Source organism: Manis pentadactyla, chromosome 15 (genome assembly GCF_030020395.1).
Source record: "Manis pentadactyla isolate mManPen7 chromosome 15, mManPen7.hap1, whole genome shotgun sequence".
Taxonomy (NCBI): domain Eukaryota; kingdom Metazoa; phylum Chordata; class Mammalia; order Pholidota; family Manidae; genus Manis; species Manis pentadactyla.
The window spans coordinates 4521170-4541715 of NC_080033.1; the positions used below are offsets into that span (position 1 = coordinate 4521170).

The window sequence follows — 20546 nt, forward strand, 5'->3', positions numbered from 1 at the left end:
TGCACCCCGCAGCCCCTTCTCCCTTGGAGAAGACTCCGCGGCCGCTGGCCACTGCACCCCTTTTCTTACCTGCGCCGTCCCCCAGGCCCCAACTGCCCCCTCGCAGCTCTCCAGCTGGTACCTGGGGCCCTGCCCCGACCTCCGCCCTTTCTGCATCTTGGCCTTGGATTCGCCGCCCCCCACTTCCAGGTTCGTTCTGCTAAAAATTCTCTTTCCTCCTGAAGAGTCCTCCTCACCTTGGGGATCCAGGTTTGTTTGTTTTTAGGATCTTCCAGCAAAAACAAAAATCTCTTCTCTATTTCTTGACTACACCCCTCCCCCTCCTTTTAGGATTTAGAGCAAAAAATATCTTTCTTTCTTCACAGATTTTTTTTTTTTTCCTCTATCCAGGATCGCTTTCCAGCAAAAATCCTTCCTTTCCATCAAGGATTTTTTGGTATATCTTTCCAACTCATTAACAAACCATTCATTCCCAGTTTCTCTCTCATCTGATACTTGTTTTCCCAACCCTCTTCCCCAACTCTGCAACAAAAATCTCTCTTGATCACCAGTTCTACCCCAGTTAGGCTTGTCCCAGCAGAATCCCCCAGGTCCCTCCCCAGAGAGGGGAGATAGGAAAGGAGGAAAAAACTTTCTTAACAACAAAACCCTTTTTCCCACCTAGATCTCTCCCTTTTGCTATTGCTTCGTTTCTTCTAAAAGTTGCCATCTCCTCCAATTTCTCACCAGTGTCCTTGCTTCCTTGGGGACCCAAGTTCTGAATTGTCCCCTTCCTTTCCAGCACCTGATCTTCCGGACAAAAGAAGTTGGACGAATCCTGAATTTACCACCCGGCGTTCCAGGAGGCAATACCCAGTGGTCTGACCGTTGCTGTCCCTGTGGGTCCTGACCTGGGCCCTCCTGTTCCCTGGAGGATCCGTCACTTGCTCTTCCGGTGAGTTTCCGCCCTTCCTCGGTGGATTCCTTTCTTTCTCAGACGTGTTTCTGATCCCTCCAACAGTCTCTGTAGCAGTGGTGAGATCATTACAAAATTGCTGTTTGGGAAATCAGATAAGGAAACGGGTTATTTATTGTGCATGTTGACCTCTCTGGAGGAACGCAGACATTTATTAGACTGGCCTATGTTTCATTGTTTATTGCAAAAATGCCTTTTCCTTCTCTAGCCCAGGCTAGCAACTTCAGATACCTACAGGCCCTGAGTGTGATCAACCAGACTGCGCCCTAAGCGACACCAGTCAATGCAAATGGCCACATAGAAATGCCAGGACAGTGTTGCGAGAACTTAATTTTTTTAAAGTATCGTTGATATACAATCTTATACTGGTTTTTCAGATGTACATTACGGTGATTCAGCAGTCCCTGAGACCACCTAACATTGTGACTGCAAATTACTGGGCCCATTTATCCCCCTGTCGCACCCCTGCCACCCCCCAACGTCACCACCACACTGGCCCCATCCCCTCCTCCTTGGTCACCACTAGTCGCCCGTCAATGTCCATGAGTGTCGTGCTGTTTTGTTCCTTCTGTTTTACTTTGCAGAACCTAATTTATTTATTTATTTATTTTTTGGCGAAGAGACCAGAACACTGTCTCTGTGTGAAACCTTTTGCTGTTTAAAAATGCTGACAATGAATTTAATAAATATTTAAAGACAGTGTAGGCCCCTCACAAAACATGTCTGCTGGCTGCCAGTTTCGAATTGTTGGTTTAGGGTTTCTTTCTGTGTTAGACACACTCACACAGATACATATCCCCCTGGGCACATGCGTATGTGCAGGACTTGTTCTCTTTAGGGCTGAAGTTCTCAAACTTCTTGAGCTTAGGGCTTGTCTACACTTAAAAATTATGGAAGACCCCAAAGAGGCGTTCTGCCTGTGAACTATATCTGGTGATATTTGCTGCGTTACAAGTTTGAACTAATAAACTTTAACAATATTTATTAATTCTTTTTTTTTTTTTGGTATCATAATCTACAATTACATGAGGAACATTATGTTTACTAGACTCCCCCTTCACCAAGTCTCCCCCAACAAACCCCATTACAGTCACTGTCCATCAGCGTAGTAAGATGCTGTAGAGTCACTACTTGTCTTCTCTGTCTTGCACAGCCCTCCCCCCACATTATACATGCTAATCTTAGTGGCCCCCTTTCTTCCCTCCCCCTCGCCCCGTTATCCCTTCCTTCCCACCCATCCTCCCCAGTCCCTTTCCCTTTGTTAAACTGTTAGTCCGTTCTTGAGTTCTGTGATACTGCTGCTGTTTTGTTCCTTCAGTTTTTGCTTTGTTCTTACACTTCACAGATGAGTGAAATCATTCGGTACTTGTCTTTCTCCGCCTGGCTTATTTCACTGAGCATAATACCCTCTAGCTCCATCCGTGTTGTTGCAAATGGGAGGATTTGGTTTGTTCTTATGGCTGAATAATAAATATTCCATTGTGTATAGGAACCACATGTTCTTCATCCATTCCTCTACTGATGGACACACTTAGGGTGCTTCTGTTTCCTGGCTATTGTAAATAGTGCTGCAGTAAACATAGGGGTGCATCTGTCTTTTTCAAACTGGGCTGCTGTATTCTTGGGTAAATTAGTAGAGGTGAATTCCTGGGTGAAATGGTATTTCAATTCAGTTCATTTTTAAATAGCAATAGTAGGCCGTTCTATGTTAACAAAATTGACATTTTTATTCAGAGACTGTTTCAGAAAAGAAAAAATTTAGTGAGAATAATAGCATTGTTTTACAGTTGTTTCTTATAACTGCTTTTGCATTCTGCCTCTTTGGATATGTCCTGTAGACTCTGTAAAGTATCCCTGAGAATGAAAAAGGCAGATATTTTTATGAAAATAGTTTTGACCTCGTCGACTTCCAGAAAGACTCTTGAAGACCTGGGGGCTCCCCACATTGCCGTCCACCTCACCGTGAAAACTGCTCCTCTAGGTTTTAGTGCTTATTTGCACCTTCTGTTAGGATCAGCTTTTAGAGTGAGAAACTTTGGTGTCTCTTTTCTTTGTTTAGTTAATTTTGTGTAAGAAAATTTCCTGGGAAGTGCAGTCAGAGGCTTCTGATCACTCCATGTCTTTGTCTTTCACAATGTAAGCTTTAAATCTGCTCTTTTCATGAGGCATCAGAGGAAATGAGTTAAACTTCTGGTAAAGATTATATTGGTTGGATGGCAAGAGGAGGGAGTCTTCCTTGACTGGTCAGTTTAAAAAAGTGGGTGCAGAGTATTACACAGGAGTCCCTGCCTCAAGTGTGGAATCACAACACAGTGGAGTGGTTATGTGTGAGGGCTTTGAAGTCAGTCTACCTGGGGGTGAATCATGACCTTGATTTGGGGTAAGTTACTTAACTTCTCTAGACTTTACCTCATCCGTAAAATAGGGTTAATAATATAACATATAGCCTCAAAGGGGCATTGTGGGTATTAAATGAGATGATATATACATGGTTAGAGTAGGGCCTGGTATATGATAAAGCCTTGGTAAATGTTTGCGTCTACTCTTACTATTATGATAATGATTATTATAGGGGCCTGGCAGGAAGATAAGTGAGGACTGTGTGGACTGGAGGCCACAGCCTTCTCCAGAGACGGCACCGTCTGTCAGCTCTCTCATTGATAACTATCAGGGAATATCAAATCTGGTAATTTTTAAGAGAAGCCAGAAATCCACATATTTCGTTGAAATCTCTCCATTAAAAAATGTCAGTGGCTGATCCATTTTTAACGAGCACTGTAGGCCAAGCAAAACAGGTGTATGTTTTTTTTGTTGTTATGAAGTTTTTTTTTTGTATCATTAATGTACAATTACTTAAAACAACATTATGGTTATTAGACTCCTCCCCCCACATACCCCATTATAGTCACTGTCCATCAGCATAGTAAGATGCTAGAGTCATTACTTGTCTTCTCTGTATACTGCCTTTCCCATGTGCCCACCCACTACATTATGTGTACCAATCGTAATGCCCTTTCCCCCCTTATACCTCCCTTCCCACCCTTCCTCCCCAGTCCCTTTTCCTTTGGTAACTGTTAGTCCATTCTTGGGTTCTGTGATACTGCTGCTGTTTTGTTCCTTCAGTTTTTGCTTTGTTCTTATACTCCACAGATGAGTGAAATCATTCGGTACTTGTCTTTCTCCACCTGGCTTATTTCACTGAGCATAATACCCTCTAGCTCCATCCATGTTTTTGCAAATGGGAGGATTTGTTTTCTTCTTATGGCTGAATAATGTTGCATTGTGTATGTGTACCACATGTTCTTCATCCATTCATCTATTGATTGATGCACTTAGGTTGCTTCCATTTCTTGGCTATTGTAAATAGTGCTGCAATAAACGTAGGGGTCCATATGTCTTTTTCAAACTGGGCTCCTGCATTCTTAGGTCAAGTTGCTAGGAGTGGACAGGCCCATGTTTTTTAAGAATGTTAGAAGTGGGGAAATCAGGAAAAACTTTCATACGTTTAAAGCTGCAGGTCTGTCCTTTTATGCAGCTCCCCAGAGCCTGGTATTACTGAAACATGATCACTTCCTCCCTGCAACACCGATGCAGAGAGAAAAAATAGGGTGACACTTGGGTTAAAAAAGGCTGATGGTCCAGCAGGTTGGGGCTTTTCAGAGAGGAAGAGAGGTGTACCATTGGAATCCTCTCACTCTTCAGTGAAATGGCTGCTGAGAGCCATCTTTGATCAGAGTTCTGTGCCAGCCAAGATTTTATTGGAAATATGCACACATAAAGCAGAGTCACAGCCACCTAGAACTTAGAGTCTGGAGAAAATTGAAGAACCTGAAAGAGTAATTCTGAGTCCATTTGGGATTAGTGTTAAATGCATTATGAGACAAGTGTTTATTGGAGTTCAGAGGAAGAAGAAATAACCTCGGAGTGTGTTATGTTAACAGTATTCTCTAGGTCGAGGGGGCATTTAGGCCTGATTTTGAAGGGTTCATTTGGCTAAACTGACTAAAGAGATGTTGTTTAAAGGAAACCACACAAATCAGGGTTTTGAATTCACATGCTTCTAGAGGCCTGGCAGGGAATATAAATGAGAGGGTGAGTGGGTGTGAGAGAACAGGGAGTGGTGGGGACTGTTGCAAACTGTCGGTTGCATGCTCTGTCTAAAGAAGGTACAGCTTTTTAGCTCCAGCCACTTGTTACTTTGCAGGAATGTGGACTGAGTGTTGACAAATCCTCAGATTTTTTCCCCCAGAATTTTAAATATAAGTTGGAAGTCTTACTTAATGTAAAGTCTCTTTATCTGCAGTGTCCAATGTGGTAGGCATTAGCCACTTGTATCTATATAAATTTAAACTGAATTAAAATAAAATAAATAGTCCCTCAGTGTATCAACTGCATTTCTAGGTGTCCCTTAGCTCTGTGGCTCATGACTGTCATTAGTGCAGATTTAGAACATTTCTATAAGCAGAGAAAGTTCTTCTGGAGAGTAATACACTATCCAAAAGAACTCTGACAGATTTTTCAATTTGATAACTGGTAGGAATTATTTAAATTTACTGCAGGCTAAATGAAACATCTTTGTAGACCAGGTAAACATTCAGATTTTTCCCTCCCTTCCTCCAAACAATGCCACAGTAAACATTATTTATCTCGTGTGGACTTCCTGCTGCTGTCTAGAACCATATGGGAGGTTCCCCCCCCAACAAAAGGTAGCATTTCACAGACTTCTTTCTCTTCCTACCCCCACCAGTCATGGAGTGATGACCCTGTTTTCAAAGAAAAAAATTGAAATTGCATTGGGTCCCCAGTGTTGACTTAAATTTTTTTTTAAACAAGGCAAAAATGTTGATGAAAGTAGGCTTATATTCCTAGAGCTTAACAGTTCTTGTGTTATACAGTTCTCTCTGCTATAAAGTCAGCATGCAGTTAAACACAAGTCAAGCAACTGAGCCAATGTAATTCAAAATACAAACATGCTATTTTGCTGAAATTTAGCTGCCTCCTTGAAACAACTACTTTCCCAACTGCCACACTGAGCCCTTCTGCATTTAGCAGACCCTGTGATGTCTCAATTCTTCCATCCTTTCTCAGTTTGAACTACAGTAAAACCTCCATTTATACCAGGATGCCTGTTGGCTTTTAACTGAGCCAAAGGTATTACAATGAGCTAAATCCACCTCTAGCTTCTTCTCATTAGCCTGTGGCAGTAATTGTTGGCCTTAGTGCCATTGTAAACATACCCTAGGCATTGAAACCAAATGGTAGCACTTGGTTATAGAGTGTTAATCCAGTCATCTAGATACACTGATTTTTTTCTTTTAGGTAATTCTTAAAATGAAAACACATATAAAATTCTTGGGAAGAGTATCTGGACCCTTGGGGATGTCTACAAGGATCCAGGGCACCACAGACCCTGCCCCACAGGGACATGGAAGGTGCTGACACTTGATGAATTGAATTTGTGTGGTGACAGAACCCAAGTAAATTCAATATCGGCTGAGGGGGGCTTGCTTTACTTTGTGAAAAAACACGGCCTTTGGACTTTGGGCTTGCTTGCCTGAGGTTGTAACCAGACCGATGTGTTCTATGGACTTTGGGAGTATGCTGGAAAGCAGGTGATTCAAGCGTTGGGGGATTCCAGAGACAGTCTTTCTCCCGCCCTGGCCCCACCCAGCACCTCTTGTGTTTTCTAGTTTAACGGGTACACAATGTGGTCTGCCGTTTATTTGATAAGGAATCAGTATTGTGTGGTGGATAAGCACACAGCTCTAAAGTCAAATTATCTGGGTTTAAGATCTGGCTCAACTACTTGTTAAGTACATGACTTTGGACAGATTACTTGTCCTCTTAGAGTCCCTTTCCTTCTCTGTAAAATGGAAGTAATAATAGAACCAGCCTCTGGGTAGTGAGGAGTGAGTGAATGAATGCATGTAAAGCAGTTGGTATAATCCATGAGAAGGAGAAAATGCTTAATATCTTATTTTACAAAATACTACTTTATATTTTATCAGCTTGTTTTATTACTGGGAGATGAATAAAGCTGGGTTCTTTGCTCCTCGGAGGACTGAAAACAGCTTCCAGCAGCACTGTTGGAAACGAGAATTGGCAGGGAAAATCATTTTGCCTCTGAATATAAACTAATACAGTTCACACACCCCCTTTTCTCTGCAGTTTAGAAATCTAGGAAGTTCTGATAATGCCAGGGTGTCCCAGTCTCCTTTGGTGGCCAAACCTGAATTCACATGTTGCTCTTTACAGTCTATTTATTCCACTTTATTCTGAGTCATCCTAAGTGTTGATGCAGAATGAATGATTTGGTCACCAGGTGCTGTCCTGGACCCCCTGGGGATTATTTAAAACACGGTGTATGCATTATGCACCTTTCTAAATCCTCCATGTTGTGAATTCTGGAACTCAGTCAGGTCCCAGAGCTGTGGTCCAGGTCTGTGGACCTGTATTCAACTTTGAATTTGAGCTCCCTCAGTGGGCTACGCGCGCAGACACACAGGGAGATGCACAATGTGAAACGCAGGTGTTGAGGGCACAGCCGTTCCGTTACATCTCAACACAAAAAGATTTTAAACAGTACGCACTGATATAGCCTGGTAGTCCAGGCCCAACTCCTGGTATCCTAGCGTCCACCAGATTTGTTATCAGTGAATCAGTACATGTTTATTAAGTGTGTAGGTGTGGATAGAAGTATTCATAAAAGCCAAAATGGAAACAATCCAGATGCCCATCAATAGATTAATAGAGGCAGAAAATGTGGCCTATACAGACAATCCAATGTTTCCTGGTCATAAAATGATGAAGTAATGGTACATGCCGTGAAATGTGCATTAACCCAGAAAAATGCCATGCTTACTGGTAAAAGAAGCCAGACATAAAAGGCCACATCTTGTTTGATTCCATTTGTATGAAATGGATGACGCTGTGAATGGACCGTACTTTGTTTGCATGTGTCATAACTTTTTGTTGAGAAACTGGACATGTTGAACATTCCAACATGGTGACTCTGGGAGTCAGATTTTCTCTCTATCCCAGGGCTGCTTGTTGCTCTTCCTCGTGGCTGTAACTGTGTTTAGGGACTTTTCTAGACTATTTCTTTGGACTGTTCTTTGTCACATGCTGTCAGTGAAGTGTCTTTCCATTATATTAAAAAATTTTTTTATTAAGGTATTATTGATATATGCTCTTATGAGGGTTTCACATTTAAAAACAGTGTGGTTACTACATTCACCCATATTATCAAGTCCCCCCACACCCCATTGCAATCACTGTCCATCAGTGTAATAAGATGCCACAGAGTCACTGTTTGCCTTCTCTGTGCTACACTGGTTTTCCCGTGATCCCCCACACCATGTGTACTAAACATAATACCCCTCAATCCCCTTCTCCCTCCCTCCCCACCTGCCCTCCCCACCCCTCCCCTCTGGTAACATCTAGTCCCTTCTTGGAGTCTGAGTCTGCTCCTATTTTGTTCCTTCAGTTTTGCTTCGTTGTTATACTTCACAAATGAGGGAAATCATTTGGCACTTGTCTTTCTCCACCTGGCTTATTTCACTAAGCATAATGTCCTCCAGCTCCATCCATGTTGTTATAAATGGTAGGATTTGTTTTCTTCTTATGGATGAATAATATTCCATTGTGTATGTGTACCACATCTTCTTTATCCATTCATCTACTGATGGACACTTAGGTTGCTTCCATATCTTGGCTATTGTAAAAAGTGCTGCAATAAACACAGGGGTGCATATGTGTTTTTGAGTCTGAGAAATTGTATTCTTTGGGTAAATTCCAAGGAGTGGGATTCCCAGGTCAAATGGTGTTTCTATTTTTAGTTTTTTGAAGAACCTCCATATTGCTTCCACAATGGTTGAGCTAGTTTACATTCCCACCAGCAGTGTAGGAGGGTTCCCTTTCTCTGCATCCTCGCCAGCATTTGTTGTTCCTAGTCTTTTCTATGTTGGCCATCCTAACTAGTGTGAGGTGATATGTCACTGTGGTTTTACTTTGCATTTCCCTGATAATTAGCAATGTGAAACATCTTTTCATGTGTCTGTTGGCCATCTGAATTTCTTCTTTGGAGAAGTGTCTGTTCATATCCTCTGCCTATTTTTTAATGCAGTTATTTGCTTTTTGGGTGTTGAGGTGTATGAATTCTTTATATATTTTGGATGTTAACCTCTTGTCAGATATGTCATTTACAGATAAATTCTCCCATACTGTAGGATGCCTTTTTGTTCTGCTGCTGATGTCCTTTGCTGTACAGAAACTTTTTAGCATGATGTAGTCCCATGCATTCGTTTTTTATTTTGTTTCCTTTGCCTGAGGAGATGCATTCAGGAAAAAGTTGCTCATGTTTATATTCAAGAGATTTTTGCCTATGTTTTCTTCTAAGAGTTTTATGGTTTCATGACTTACATTCAGGTCTTTGATCCATTTTGAGTTTCCTTTTGTGTATGGGGTTAGACAATAATAAGTTTCATTCTCTTGCACATAGATGTCCAGTTTTGCCAACACCAATTGTTGAAGAGGCTGTCATTTCTCCATTGTATATCCATGGCTTCTTTATCATATATTAACTGTCCATATATGCTTGAGTTTATATCAGGGCTCTCTAGTCTATTCCACTGGTCTATGGGTCTGTTCTTGTGCCTGTACCAAATTCTCTTGATTACTGTGGCTTGTAGTAGAGCTTGAAGTCAGGTAGTATAATCCCCCCGACTTTATTCTTCCTTCTCAGGATTGCTTTGGCTATTCGGGGTCTTTGTGGTCCCATATGAATTTTAGAACTACTTGCCCTAGTTGCTTTAGTGTTTTCAACAAATGCCATCCCCATGGCTACTCTACTCGCTGTCCTGAGTTCCAGGTTAGGCAAAGTCAAAGCACGACCTTTGTGTTAGCTTTTCAAGAGCCATCCAGGTCAAGAGAGACATCGGTTCTTTGAGAACAAGGTTGTCTCTGCTCCCTCCTACACCAGGAGGCCCCAGGTGGAACTGGGTGCTGTCTTCAGACTGCTGTGGAGCTGGGGAGTGGGATGGGGCAAGGGGAAGTTACGGTGTCACAGGCTTCTCCTACCAGGTTTCATTCACCATTTTCTTGATCGGAGTTCACTTGGTTACTATAAACCATTGACTTTCTTCCAGAGTTCTGATAAAGTTTTTCTCAGTGGGGGCACAGGTAGGAAGTTTTTAAATTACGAATTCAATCTTTTTACTTGATACAAGTCTACTCAGGTAGTCTGTGTCCCCGTGAGTCAGTTTGGGTAATTTGTATCTTTCTAGGAATTTGTCCATTTCAATCCAAGTTTCCTAATTTGTTGGCATGTAATTGTTTGTAGTATTTCTTTATAATCCTTTTTGTTTTTGTAGGGTCATTAGTGATGTTCCCTCTTTAATTTCTGATTTTAGAAATTTGAGTCTTTTTTTTCCCTCTTTTTCTTTTCTTGAGATAAATCCTACTAGTTTAGATGCTACATAGTTTATTCCTTTCCTTTTGGTAGTTACACTTAAGATTCCTTTAGAGTTTATACTTAAAAAATAAAATCAATCATTGTCACTTTCTTTTTCCCAAATGATTCACAAACCTGTGAACTCTTAAGCCTTGACTGAGAAAAGTCTGCATTGCTCCTTAAATACAGATGTTGCTGTGTGTTGAGTTCTGGGCTGGCTCCCACCTTTCCTTTGTCTGCTGATGGTATTATTCCACACCTTCCAGCGTTATTTCTGTTGAGAAGTTTGTCACCAGACTAGTCATCTTCCCTTTGTAAATCATCTGCTGCTTCTTTTTGGTAGCTTTTAGGGTGTCCTCTTTGTCTTTAGTGTTTGGCAGTTCTGCTGCATGTCAGGGAGTGAATTCATTTTTATTTATTCTGCTCTGGCCTTGAAATGATTGGTTGTTATTAACCCCATGTCTTCACGAATCAGATCTTTAAGCCTGGCGTCATGTGCTTCTGCAGTCCTGGGAGTTCCTCCATTATCTCTTTAGTATTCTGTCCTCCTGTAGTGTCTCCTCTTTCCTCATTTCCCTATTAGACATAGGCCTGAGACTTTTGCATCTGCTTCTCATGTTTCCTCAATTTCTCATTCATATTTTCCATGTCTTTATCTCTCTGTGCTGAATTTGGGGGAGAGTTCCTCAGATTGCTCTGCTGATTAATTATTCCTCTTTAGCACTGTTTAATCTGCTCTTTAACCTGCCAGTGAATTTTTATTTAAATACCTTTCATTTCTAGGAATTCCAATTGCTCCTTTGAAAAGATATTTGTTTTTGTCTCATACTGACTCTTTCTTTTCTTGTGCTGGGTTTTCTTTTTTTTTTGTTATCATTAATCTACAATTACATAAACAACATTATGATTACTAGGGTCCCCCCTTCACCAAGTCTTCCCCACAAACCCCATTACAGTCACTGTCGATCAGCATGGTAAGATGTTGTAGAATCACTACTTGTCTTCTCTGTGTTGCACAGACCTCCCCATTCCTCCACCCCACACTATACATGCTAATCGTAATACCCCTTTTCTTTTTCCCCTACCTTATCCCTCCCTCCCATTCTCCCCAGTCCCTTTCCCTTTGGTAACTGTTAGTCCATTCTTGGGTTCTGTGATTCTGCTGCTGTTTTGTTCCTTCAGTTTTTCTTTGTTCTTATACTCCACATATGAGTGAAATCATTTGGTACTTGTCTTTCTCCGCCTGGCTTATTTCACTGAGCATAATACCCTCTAGCTCCATCTATGTTGTTGCAAGTGGTAGGATTTGTTTTCTTCTTATGGCTGAATAATATTCCATTGTGTATGTGTACCACCTCTTCTTTATCCATTCATCTACTGATGGACACTTAGGTTGTTTCCATTTCTTGGCTATGGTAAATAGTGCTGCGATAAACATAGGGGTGCATCTGTCTTTTTCAAACTGGGCTTTGTGCTGGGTTTTCTCATCTTTCATTGTCCTGTTTTTATTTATTTATTTTTATTTATTTATTTTAATTCTTGGAGTGCTTCTCTAGGCTTGTGTGCAGAATTTCTCTTTCATTTCTTTAACTGTCCTGTGGATGTCATGGCTCTTCTGGGGTCCCAGGTCTCCATTTCCTGTGAGCTCAAGGTCCTGTTCCTTTTTCCTTATGTCTGTTTTGACCCTAGGTGCCAGCCTCCAAGGTAATGTTCTGTAATAGAAATTTAATATAAGGCATATATAATTTAGAATTTTCTAGGAGCCACATTGAAAAGTAGAGGCAGACAAAATGAATTTTAATAACATTTAACCAACTATATCTAAAGTACCACTACAACATGTAATAATGTAAAACATTACAGATACATTCTTTCTTCTGATTTGCATTAAATCTTCTAAATCAACTGTGTATTTTATATTCACAGTGTGTCTCAACTTGGGCCTTCCACAGTTCAAGCGCTTTAGAGCCACATATGCCTCGTGGCTGCCGTATTGGGTGACGGCTCCGAGTCCTGTATCTGAGTCTGATTTTCCCCTAAGCAGACCCGAGCTTGTACCTCCGAATTGTCTTTGAGTTTTTGCATTTTTCCTGGCTACTTGGGGGTTTACCTGTCTCTTGAGCTTGGCTATGTATTAAAAATTATCTTTTGTCATATTTGTATGTGTTCATTGCTGGAGAAGAAGGTCGGTTCAGTCCATGAAGTTGCTGGAAATCTTTTAATTTATTCCCAACAACCACCTTATGATGGAGGTACTCTTAGGCCCAATTTACAGAAGAGAAAATACGCTTGTGGAGCTTAAGTGAATTACCTGTGTTCACATGGCTGTTAAATGGCAGAGGACAGACCCAGATACAGGTCTGTCTGAAGTCCAAGTCCATGCTCTATATGCTCCATGGCCATCTCATAATTTTGATTCCTCCTTGTTTGTTTTCAGGAATTAGAAACCACCGAGGGATCTCTCCTCCCCGATTCCTTGCAAGCCTTGCTCGTCTGGAGAGTAGCTCTTGGCCAAGATTTGGCAGCAGAGAGCCATGGACCAGAACAGCGCAGGGGAGGAGGGTGCCCTTCCATCCGAGATACACCTCCCTTCATTTTCTGAGAGTCAAGGACTCAGCTGCAGCAATGCCCTCAACCAGGATCTGGGTCCCAGCTCCCGAGACCTGCTCTATGCTGGCCTGAGTGGTTTGGACATGGACCCCAGCCTCCCAGCACCCAATGTGCCCAGCAAGGTGCTGGAGGACAACTTGGATGCTTTCTCCCTGTACTCTGGGGAGGACTGTGACTCCGTGAAGCTGCTGGAGAAGTATGCAGACCTGGCATCTCAGGCTTCTTTACAGGGTGAGGCTGTCCACCTGGGTCCCAGGGCCTGGTGGGCTGTGTGAAATTGCCTGGGCTAGCTACATGTTGATTCTGTGTGGACTGGTTAAGGAAACTTTCCTTTTCTGTGGGTGAATGGGGAAGGACAGTCACCTTTTGGTTTTCTGCTTGGGCATCGTTCCCAATTTGCTAGTCAAGGAAACTAAATACCGATCCTAGGAAATAATGCTGAGAAATTTAGATGTTTGGAGATATCCTAATCTTGTGTGTGGGGTGGACAGACCTTTGAGTTGGTGAGAGACTTTCCTGCCCTTGCCACATCTCAGAGGGTCTTCTCATGTTTGCAGAATGAGCTAGGATCCTGTCCATTTGCTCCTTGGTTGTCTCTTCTTCCTAAGGATCAGTGTCTTCATCTGCAAAGTGGGGGATGATAATACGCACTCTGCTTTCCCCAGAGTAACAGCAGTCAGAAGGAAAAGAAGAAATGAATGTAAAAGCCCCTCATAGATTATAAAGCACTGGACAGTGCACAGGTTTTTATCGATATTGTTAGAGTTAATGCCAGCAGTCCATTGATTTAGTTCTAAGTCTTCTCTTCAGCAAACAGAGAACTAAAGCAATAATTAGAGACCTTGCTTGTCTCCTTTTGCTTTGCCTTCAGGCTTCCCACACAAGATAAATTCAGTTTTTGTTTTAGCCCTCTTCATGATATCCTTAGGTAAGATGCTTAGGTGGGTTGATCAAGTGAGAGTCACACCACGTGCGTGGAAAGCCACATCTGGAGTGGCCCTGCAAACCAGACATTACTGCTGGTTGGGATAAGCGGCTCACGAAGCCCCCTGAAGACTTGCTAAAATGAAAAACATCTGAGGCCCCCACTCCACGCAAGGTGCAGTGCCCCCGTGTTGAAACAGTGGCTAAATATAAATTCCTAGAATCGGGACATCCGTGGATACGGGCCTGTGGATACAGTAATTGGGGTTCTCAACCCCGTCCACAGAAATTAACGTGAAAATGCCAGTGTTAAAACGTGTGCACATGTCAGAGAAGATAAGTAGTGATTCTACAGGATCTTAGTACGCTGGTGGACAGTGACTGTAATGGGGGTTGTGGGGGGGACTTGGTGAAGGGGGGAGCCTAGTAAACATAATGTTCCTCATGTAATTTTAGATTGATGATACAAAAAAAAAAAGCGTGTGCACATGTGTGCATTTTGCTGGCCAGAAAAACTGTAGCTTTCACCAGATTTTCATACGGATCCATGCACCCCACTGAAAAATGTTACAATGATTAACCTAGTTCAACATTTCCACATTCATTTTAAATTGCATTTTTTTAACCTTGTTAAAAAAATCCACTGAACATTAACTTTTAACTCTTTGTTTTTTTAATACATAACTTAAATTCATAAATGCATATACTTAGATTAATTTTAATTTTTAAGTTAGAAAAGTAATGCATATTTATTTAAGAAAACCTAGAAAATGAAGAAGAGTAACAAGAATAATCCCCACCCTGGCTCCCACACATAGATTTTTTAAAATATGGGTGAAGTCACTCAGAAAGACATGGTTTTGCAGAAATTAAGTGGACATTTCTATTTGAAAATTTTAAACCTTAGTATATTTGCTTTCATATATAAAGGTAGAATATTCAGTTATCGTTGTAATGATTATTCCATTGTCTTGGTTGACCATATTCTTGCTGGTTAGACTGTTACAGTGTTTCTGTGAACAACTTCTTACATATGTGTTTTCTTTTGGATTAGTTCTTTGAACATATTCCTACCAGTGGGTTTGTCCATCAGAGAATGTACACAGTTTGAGAGTGCTTATAACACTGCCTCCTGGGAAGGTCAAGTGGCTTTCTGGGCCAGCGACTCATTTGCCTCTTTGTCAGGGTCCTTGCTAATTTTTTGAAACAAAATTTTGTTTTCTAGTTTAATTAAATTGCTTTAATGAGCATTTTAAAAGTAACTCAGCAAGGCTGGGACTTGCCCCGGAAGGAGTCCTGTTTTTCCTCATTTAAACTGTTGGAATCATTTGACCACTGGGGACAGTGATTTCTCATATGAAGAGAATGTAGATCAGGCAGGTTAAGTAACAGGAGGAGTCAGTGGCCAGAGGCAGATTGGGACGAGAGACCAGGCCTGGAGGCCCAGCCCAGGCTCCTTCCTGCTGGGTCTCTCCGCTGGGTCTCAGGCTCAGAGGCTGAGCGCTCTGGCTCCTAAAGCTGAACCCCCTCCACTCCCCACAAGCTGGCCTGTTGGATTCTTGGATCCCACCTGTGCATAGTTCCAGATAAATGGTGTCATAAAGCCCCTGCCGCCACAGCACCCTAGTCTTTAGAAGCCTTCCAGGCCACAACTGTCCTGAGTGTGGCCTCTGACTGGGCGCCGTCCTGCAGTGTGGCCTGGCCAGGGTCCTTACTCTCCCCACTCCCCAGTCTAGGCCTTGTTTTCTCTGTGGGTAAAGGTGCTGGAGATGGAGAAAGGGTTTCCGGGCCTCTCTTCCCGCGTCTGCTGTGGTTCTAAGAGTCGGGGAGCGCTTCAGCCGTGCTCTTGGATGTCCCCAGGTGTCTCTAACGTGGGCTTTCTCCTTCTGTTTGTTTAGACCTGAGGCTGGGCAAGTTTCAGGTCCCTAAAGAGGCTGACGAAGGAGGCAGGGCCACCTCCGGGAGCGCAGGGAAAGAAGAGCAGCATCACACTTCGCCTCAGAAGCTGCTTCTGGATTGCAGCGTCTGCGGGAAGGTGTTCAGCCGCGCCAGCTCTCGGAGCAAGCACTACCTCACGCACAGCCAGGAACGGAAACACGTTTGCGGAATCTGCAGCAAGGCCTTTAAGCGCAAGGACCACCTGTATGTAGGAGTCTGGTCACCAACGTCTGTGCAAGGGCCTGGCGTGGGGGGGCATGTTCCTAAGTCATTCTCATCAACTCCCAGATGAGCCCCACACACCCTGTCGGTGTTGGGTGCCTGTGACCCGTGCTTAGACGAGAACTCTGTGTCTGGGGACAGGTCTGGCACTGCCCTGAAGAGGTCACTCTTCCAAGCCCCCAAAGTCTACCAATGAGAAAATCACTGCCTTGATTTGCAGATGGGACCTCCCGAGGCAATGTTGTCATGGAGGGAATCGGGTTAACTTTATAGAGAAATATTTGGAGACAGTGGTAGTTGCCTGCGGAGAACCAGCCCGTGTTTATATGAGGAACATGTACCTGGACTCCACAGGGCATGAGAGACTCTTGTCTTTTTTAACTCCTTATTATTATTATTTTTAACTCTTGATTTTAAAAAGAAAACCCATTTAAAGAGTCTGAAGCAGAATTCCTTTTGTTCTTAATGTCTGGTAAATGATAAGCTTTTCCTGCTAGTGAGGAAGGACAGACAGACTTTCTCAAACCAAGAGACTGGCAAGTGGGAGACAACAGTCCATTGCTTTTTTGTTGTTGTTATCATTAATCTACAATTACATGAAGAACATTGTTTCCTAGGCTACCCCCTTCACCAAGTCCCCCCCACAAACCCCATTACAGTCACTGTCCATCAGCATAGTAAGATGCTGTAGAATGACTACTTGTCTTCTCTGTGCTGTACAGCACTCCCCATGCCCCTCCACATTATACATGCTAATCGTAATGCCCCCTTTCTTCCCCCGCCACCCCCTTATCCGTACCATTTGCAACAACATGGATGGAGCTAGAGTCCATTGCATTTTATATGGTCCTGGCCTTCCCACAGGGCTTTGACTGACCCACCTTCCGACTCATCCTCTCGCCAAGCCCCCTCCCAGGGAAAGGCCGCGATTTGCTCATGTCACAGACCAGTTAACAGGGGAGCTGGAGAATGGGTCTCTCCCACTCTCCTCTGATGGAGGCCGGGGCTGACCTTCAGGGAAGGGCTTTGTCATTTATCAGACACGTCCCGTGTGCAGTATTATTAGGACTATCCAGACTAGGGCTGCTTGGAGTGCAGAGGGTGATTTTCTCATCTGTTTATAGTTACTAATGTAGATATGAGTATGACATAATCATTGTACATATTTGTATTCATTTATATTATAGGAGGCACATTTGGCTGTTTTCTAGAAAGTTCTGGTTGCGCATCTGTAAATTGTATTTTTTCCTGTGGGGGTTTTTAGGCAGCTGTCTCCTTATAGGAATTCTATGGTAGGGGAAGGACTCCTTTGATAAAGGCAGGATCCTCCCAAAATTAGCTTCTCCTCAAATGTATTCTGTAAAACTTTGGTTCTTAAGGGCGCAAAGAGGGGCTATTTCAAAAAACAGTTCTGTGGGCAACTATGTTTCAGAGACATGGCAGGTTAAGCAGATGACCCTCTATCTATCTACCTGCTATGTGGCTTTTAAATTTGCTCCCGTGAACCTCCAAGAAGCAAACAGTGTTTTGTCAGAACTTACTTGCCAGCTGAGCCCACGTCCTCGGGGAGCCACTCGGGAGGGCTGGTGTTCCTTGGGAACCCATTCTGGGGAACTCTGGCCTGGCTTCTGTTGATTTTTCTCTCAGATACGGGGTTTGCTTAACGGTGAGGGAGAGGGGCACCTCCAGATGATTTGTAGCCGGGGGCTGAGTGCAGGTTCTGAACTGTGGTTCTGAGCTCCACTGCCCCTTGGGAGCACTGTGGGGGGAGTCAGGCTCGGGACCCTGCAGTGGGCGGCTGAGCCCCAGTGACCTCTGACTCCCTTCTCGTGTGACTCCAGGACTAGGCACATGCTCACCCACCAGAAGACCAAGCCCTCTGCGTGCAGGGAGCAGGGCTGCAGCAAGAGCTACTGTGATGATCGCTCCCTGCGCCAGCACTACGAGGTCCAGCACGGCTTGTGCGTCCTGAAGGAGGCCCCCCTTGAGGAAGAAGCCTGTGGGGACTCCTCTCCTGCCCACGAGGTGGCCGGCCAGCCTGCTGCGGATGGCCTGCGGTCCCTGATGCCTCCAGAAGCCAGGTCCTCAGGCCCCCTTTTGCCCAACCGAGAGCCCCTGCGCTCTATTGTAAGCAGCATGGTCCACCAGGAGATCTCTTCTCTCGGCCCAGTCCTGGCCGGGCCCTCAGATGACGGGGAAGGGAAAAACACAGCCTGTCCCTCCCCACCCTCACTGGGGCCCTACCCCTGCACCCCAGCGGCCCCAGGGACCCTGGGCACTGATGTTCCCGAGGAGTGTCATCCCCTGTGGAAGGAGCCTGCCACTGGGTTCACAGCCATTCACTCCAGGGTAGCAGAGGATGGTGTTCCACACCCAGCTGAGTTGGAGCGGCCACCCCAGCAACTGCCCACCCTGGAGAGCTGGCAGGAGGCTGGGCCTTCGGTGGACCCCCCACAGGACTCAAAGCCCAAGCTGACGATATCCAACAGGATCCAGGTACCTGACTTTATGCTGTGAGATGAGAGTCTCACTCATCACTTGTTTCCGAATTTGAGTTGTCCAGGCATTTTACTTAGAGCCTGTGCATATTCAGAGGCAGTTTTACAGAGGGGAAGTGAAGGTTCAGAGAGATCGTGGCCCCCCACCAACCTCCCCCACAGAAAAGCCAGGATGAAGGCTTTGCAGAATTGCTGGGACGCCCCGTGTCACCTTTCCTCACTGAGTTTTTTCTGCTTGTTTTCCTCTTGCCCTTCTCTTCCTTCTGGGTTTGCCCCTCAAATTCTCCAGAGGATATAAAGGTTCCTTCCCCCTCAGTATTCCTGCATGAGATGCCATCTCTGGCTGTGGGGCAAGGGTGCCCACATGTGTCAGCACTTGTGCAGCATTAGCCTGGTTCCTTCCCAGGTGGTGGCCACGAGGACCTGGGCGCCAAGCGGTCAGCCGCTTCTCTTTGCGACGTGCTCAGGTCTAGCACCCGAAAGCTGCATCCTTTTTTTTTTTTTAAACAGCTTTAATATTCGTGTGCCATCTAACCATTTTAAGTCACACCATCTGGTGACTTTTAGTATACTCAAGAAGGTTGTGCACCATTACCACTTTTTCCAGAACATTTTCATCACCCCAGAAATTAACCCCACACCCTTAGTTGTCCCCCCAGGTCTCCCTATAACCTCCCAACCCCTGGCACTATGAATCTACCTCTGTCTCTAAGGATTTGCCTACTCTGGACATCTCATATAATTGAGATCATACACCGTGGCCTTTCATGTCTGCCTTCTTCCACTCAGCATAATGTTTTCAAAGTTCATGTTGTAGCATATGCCAGGCTTCTCTCCTTTTTATGGCTGAGTAATACTCCATTGTGTGGATACATCACATTTTGTTTATTTATTCATCAGTTGATCACCATTTGGGTTGTTTCCACTTGGCCATCGTGAATAGTGCTTCTGTGAGCATTTGTACAAGTTTTTGTGGGGACATACATTTTCATTTCTCTCGGAAATTACCTAGGAGTGGAATTATTAGTTCATGGGGTAGCTCTGTGTTTAACCATCTGAGAAGCTGCCAGGCTTTTCCAAAGCAGTTGCGCCATTTCACATCCCCATCCTCGGGGGATGAGGGCTTCGATTTCTCCACAGCCTCATCAGCACTTGCTATTGTCCAATTTTTTTTAAACCATAGCCATTCTAGTGGGTGTGAGGTGCTGCCTCATCATGGTCTGACTCACGAGGCTCTAACGGCTGGTGGTGCTGAGCACCTTTTCATGTGCTTATTGGCCATTCATGTCTTCGGTTTGGTGTCTGTTCATATCCTTTGTGCACTTTTGAACTGGGTTATTTGAGTTTTGTTGAGCTGTAAGAGTTCTTTATGTATTGTACATACAAGGCCCTTATGAGATGTATAATGTGTAATGACTTTCTCCCATTCTGTGGGATCTTACTTTCTTGATGGTGTCCCTTGATGCAGGGAAGTTTTAAGTTTTGATAAGTCCAGTTTGTTCTTTTTCTGTGTCATCCAAGAAAGCATTGCCTAATCCAAGGTCACGGAGTCACACCTGTGTTTTCTTCTTGGCACTTTGTAGTTTTAGTCCTTGCATATGCCTCATTTTTGATATGTTGGCTCAAGTGTATTTTCATATTCAGGATGGAAATACCTACCGGCTCCCCGATCCAGTGAAGGAGGAGAGCATGGCAGCAGGCAGATGGTAAGTTCAGAAGCCTCTCCCTGCTGGGCCTTGGGGCTCAACCCCTCGGGAGTCCTCTGGGAGCTTTTATGTGCTGGCCTTGGGCGAGTGAGCTCTGGATGCTTCAGCCCTGAAGAGGTACATGCCAGGCCATGAAGGAATGGGGTATTGTCTCCATTTCTGGGGATTCATCAAGAGTTGTCAGTGGATCAGACTTAAAAGCAAAAAAAGAAAAAAACGGGTGGAGTCCCCTTCTCCCATTC

At 44.0% G+C, this 20546-nt stretch overlaps 1 protein-coding gene across 1 annotated transcript in view; it reads left to right on the forward strand.

The window, feature by feature from the left end:
- The first annotated feature begins 800 nt into the window (after positions 1-800).
- LOC130680903 (zinc finger protein 541-like) overlaps positions 801-20546 on the forward strand; it is a 507420-nt gene continuing 487674 nt past the window's right edge. Inside the window, exons 1-2 of the mRNA XM_057492682.1 lie at positions 801-934; positions 12844-13247. Coding sequence (XP_057348665.1) covers positions 12941-13247 — 307 coding nt within the window. The 5' untranslated portion in view covers positions 801-934; positions 12844-12940. The remainder of the gene's footprint in view (positions 935-12843; positions 13248-20546) is intronic.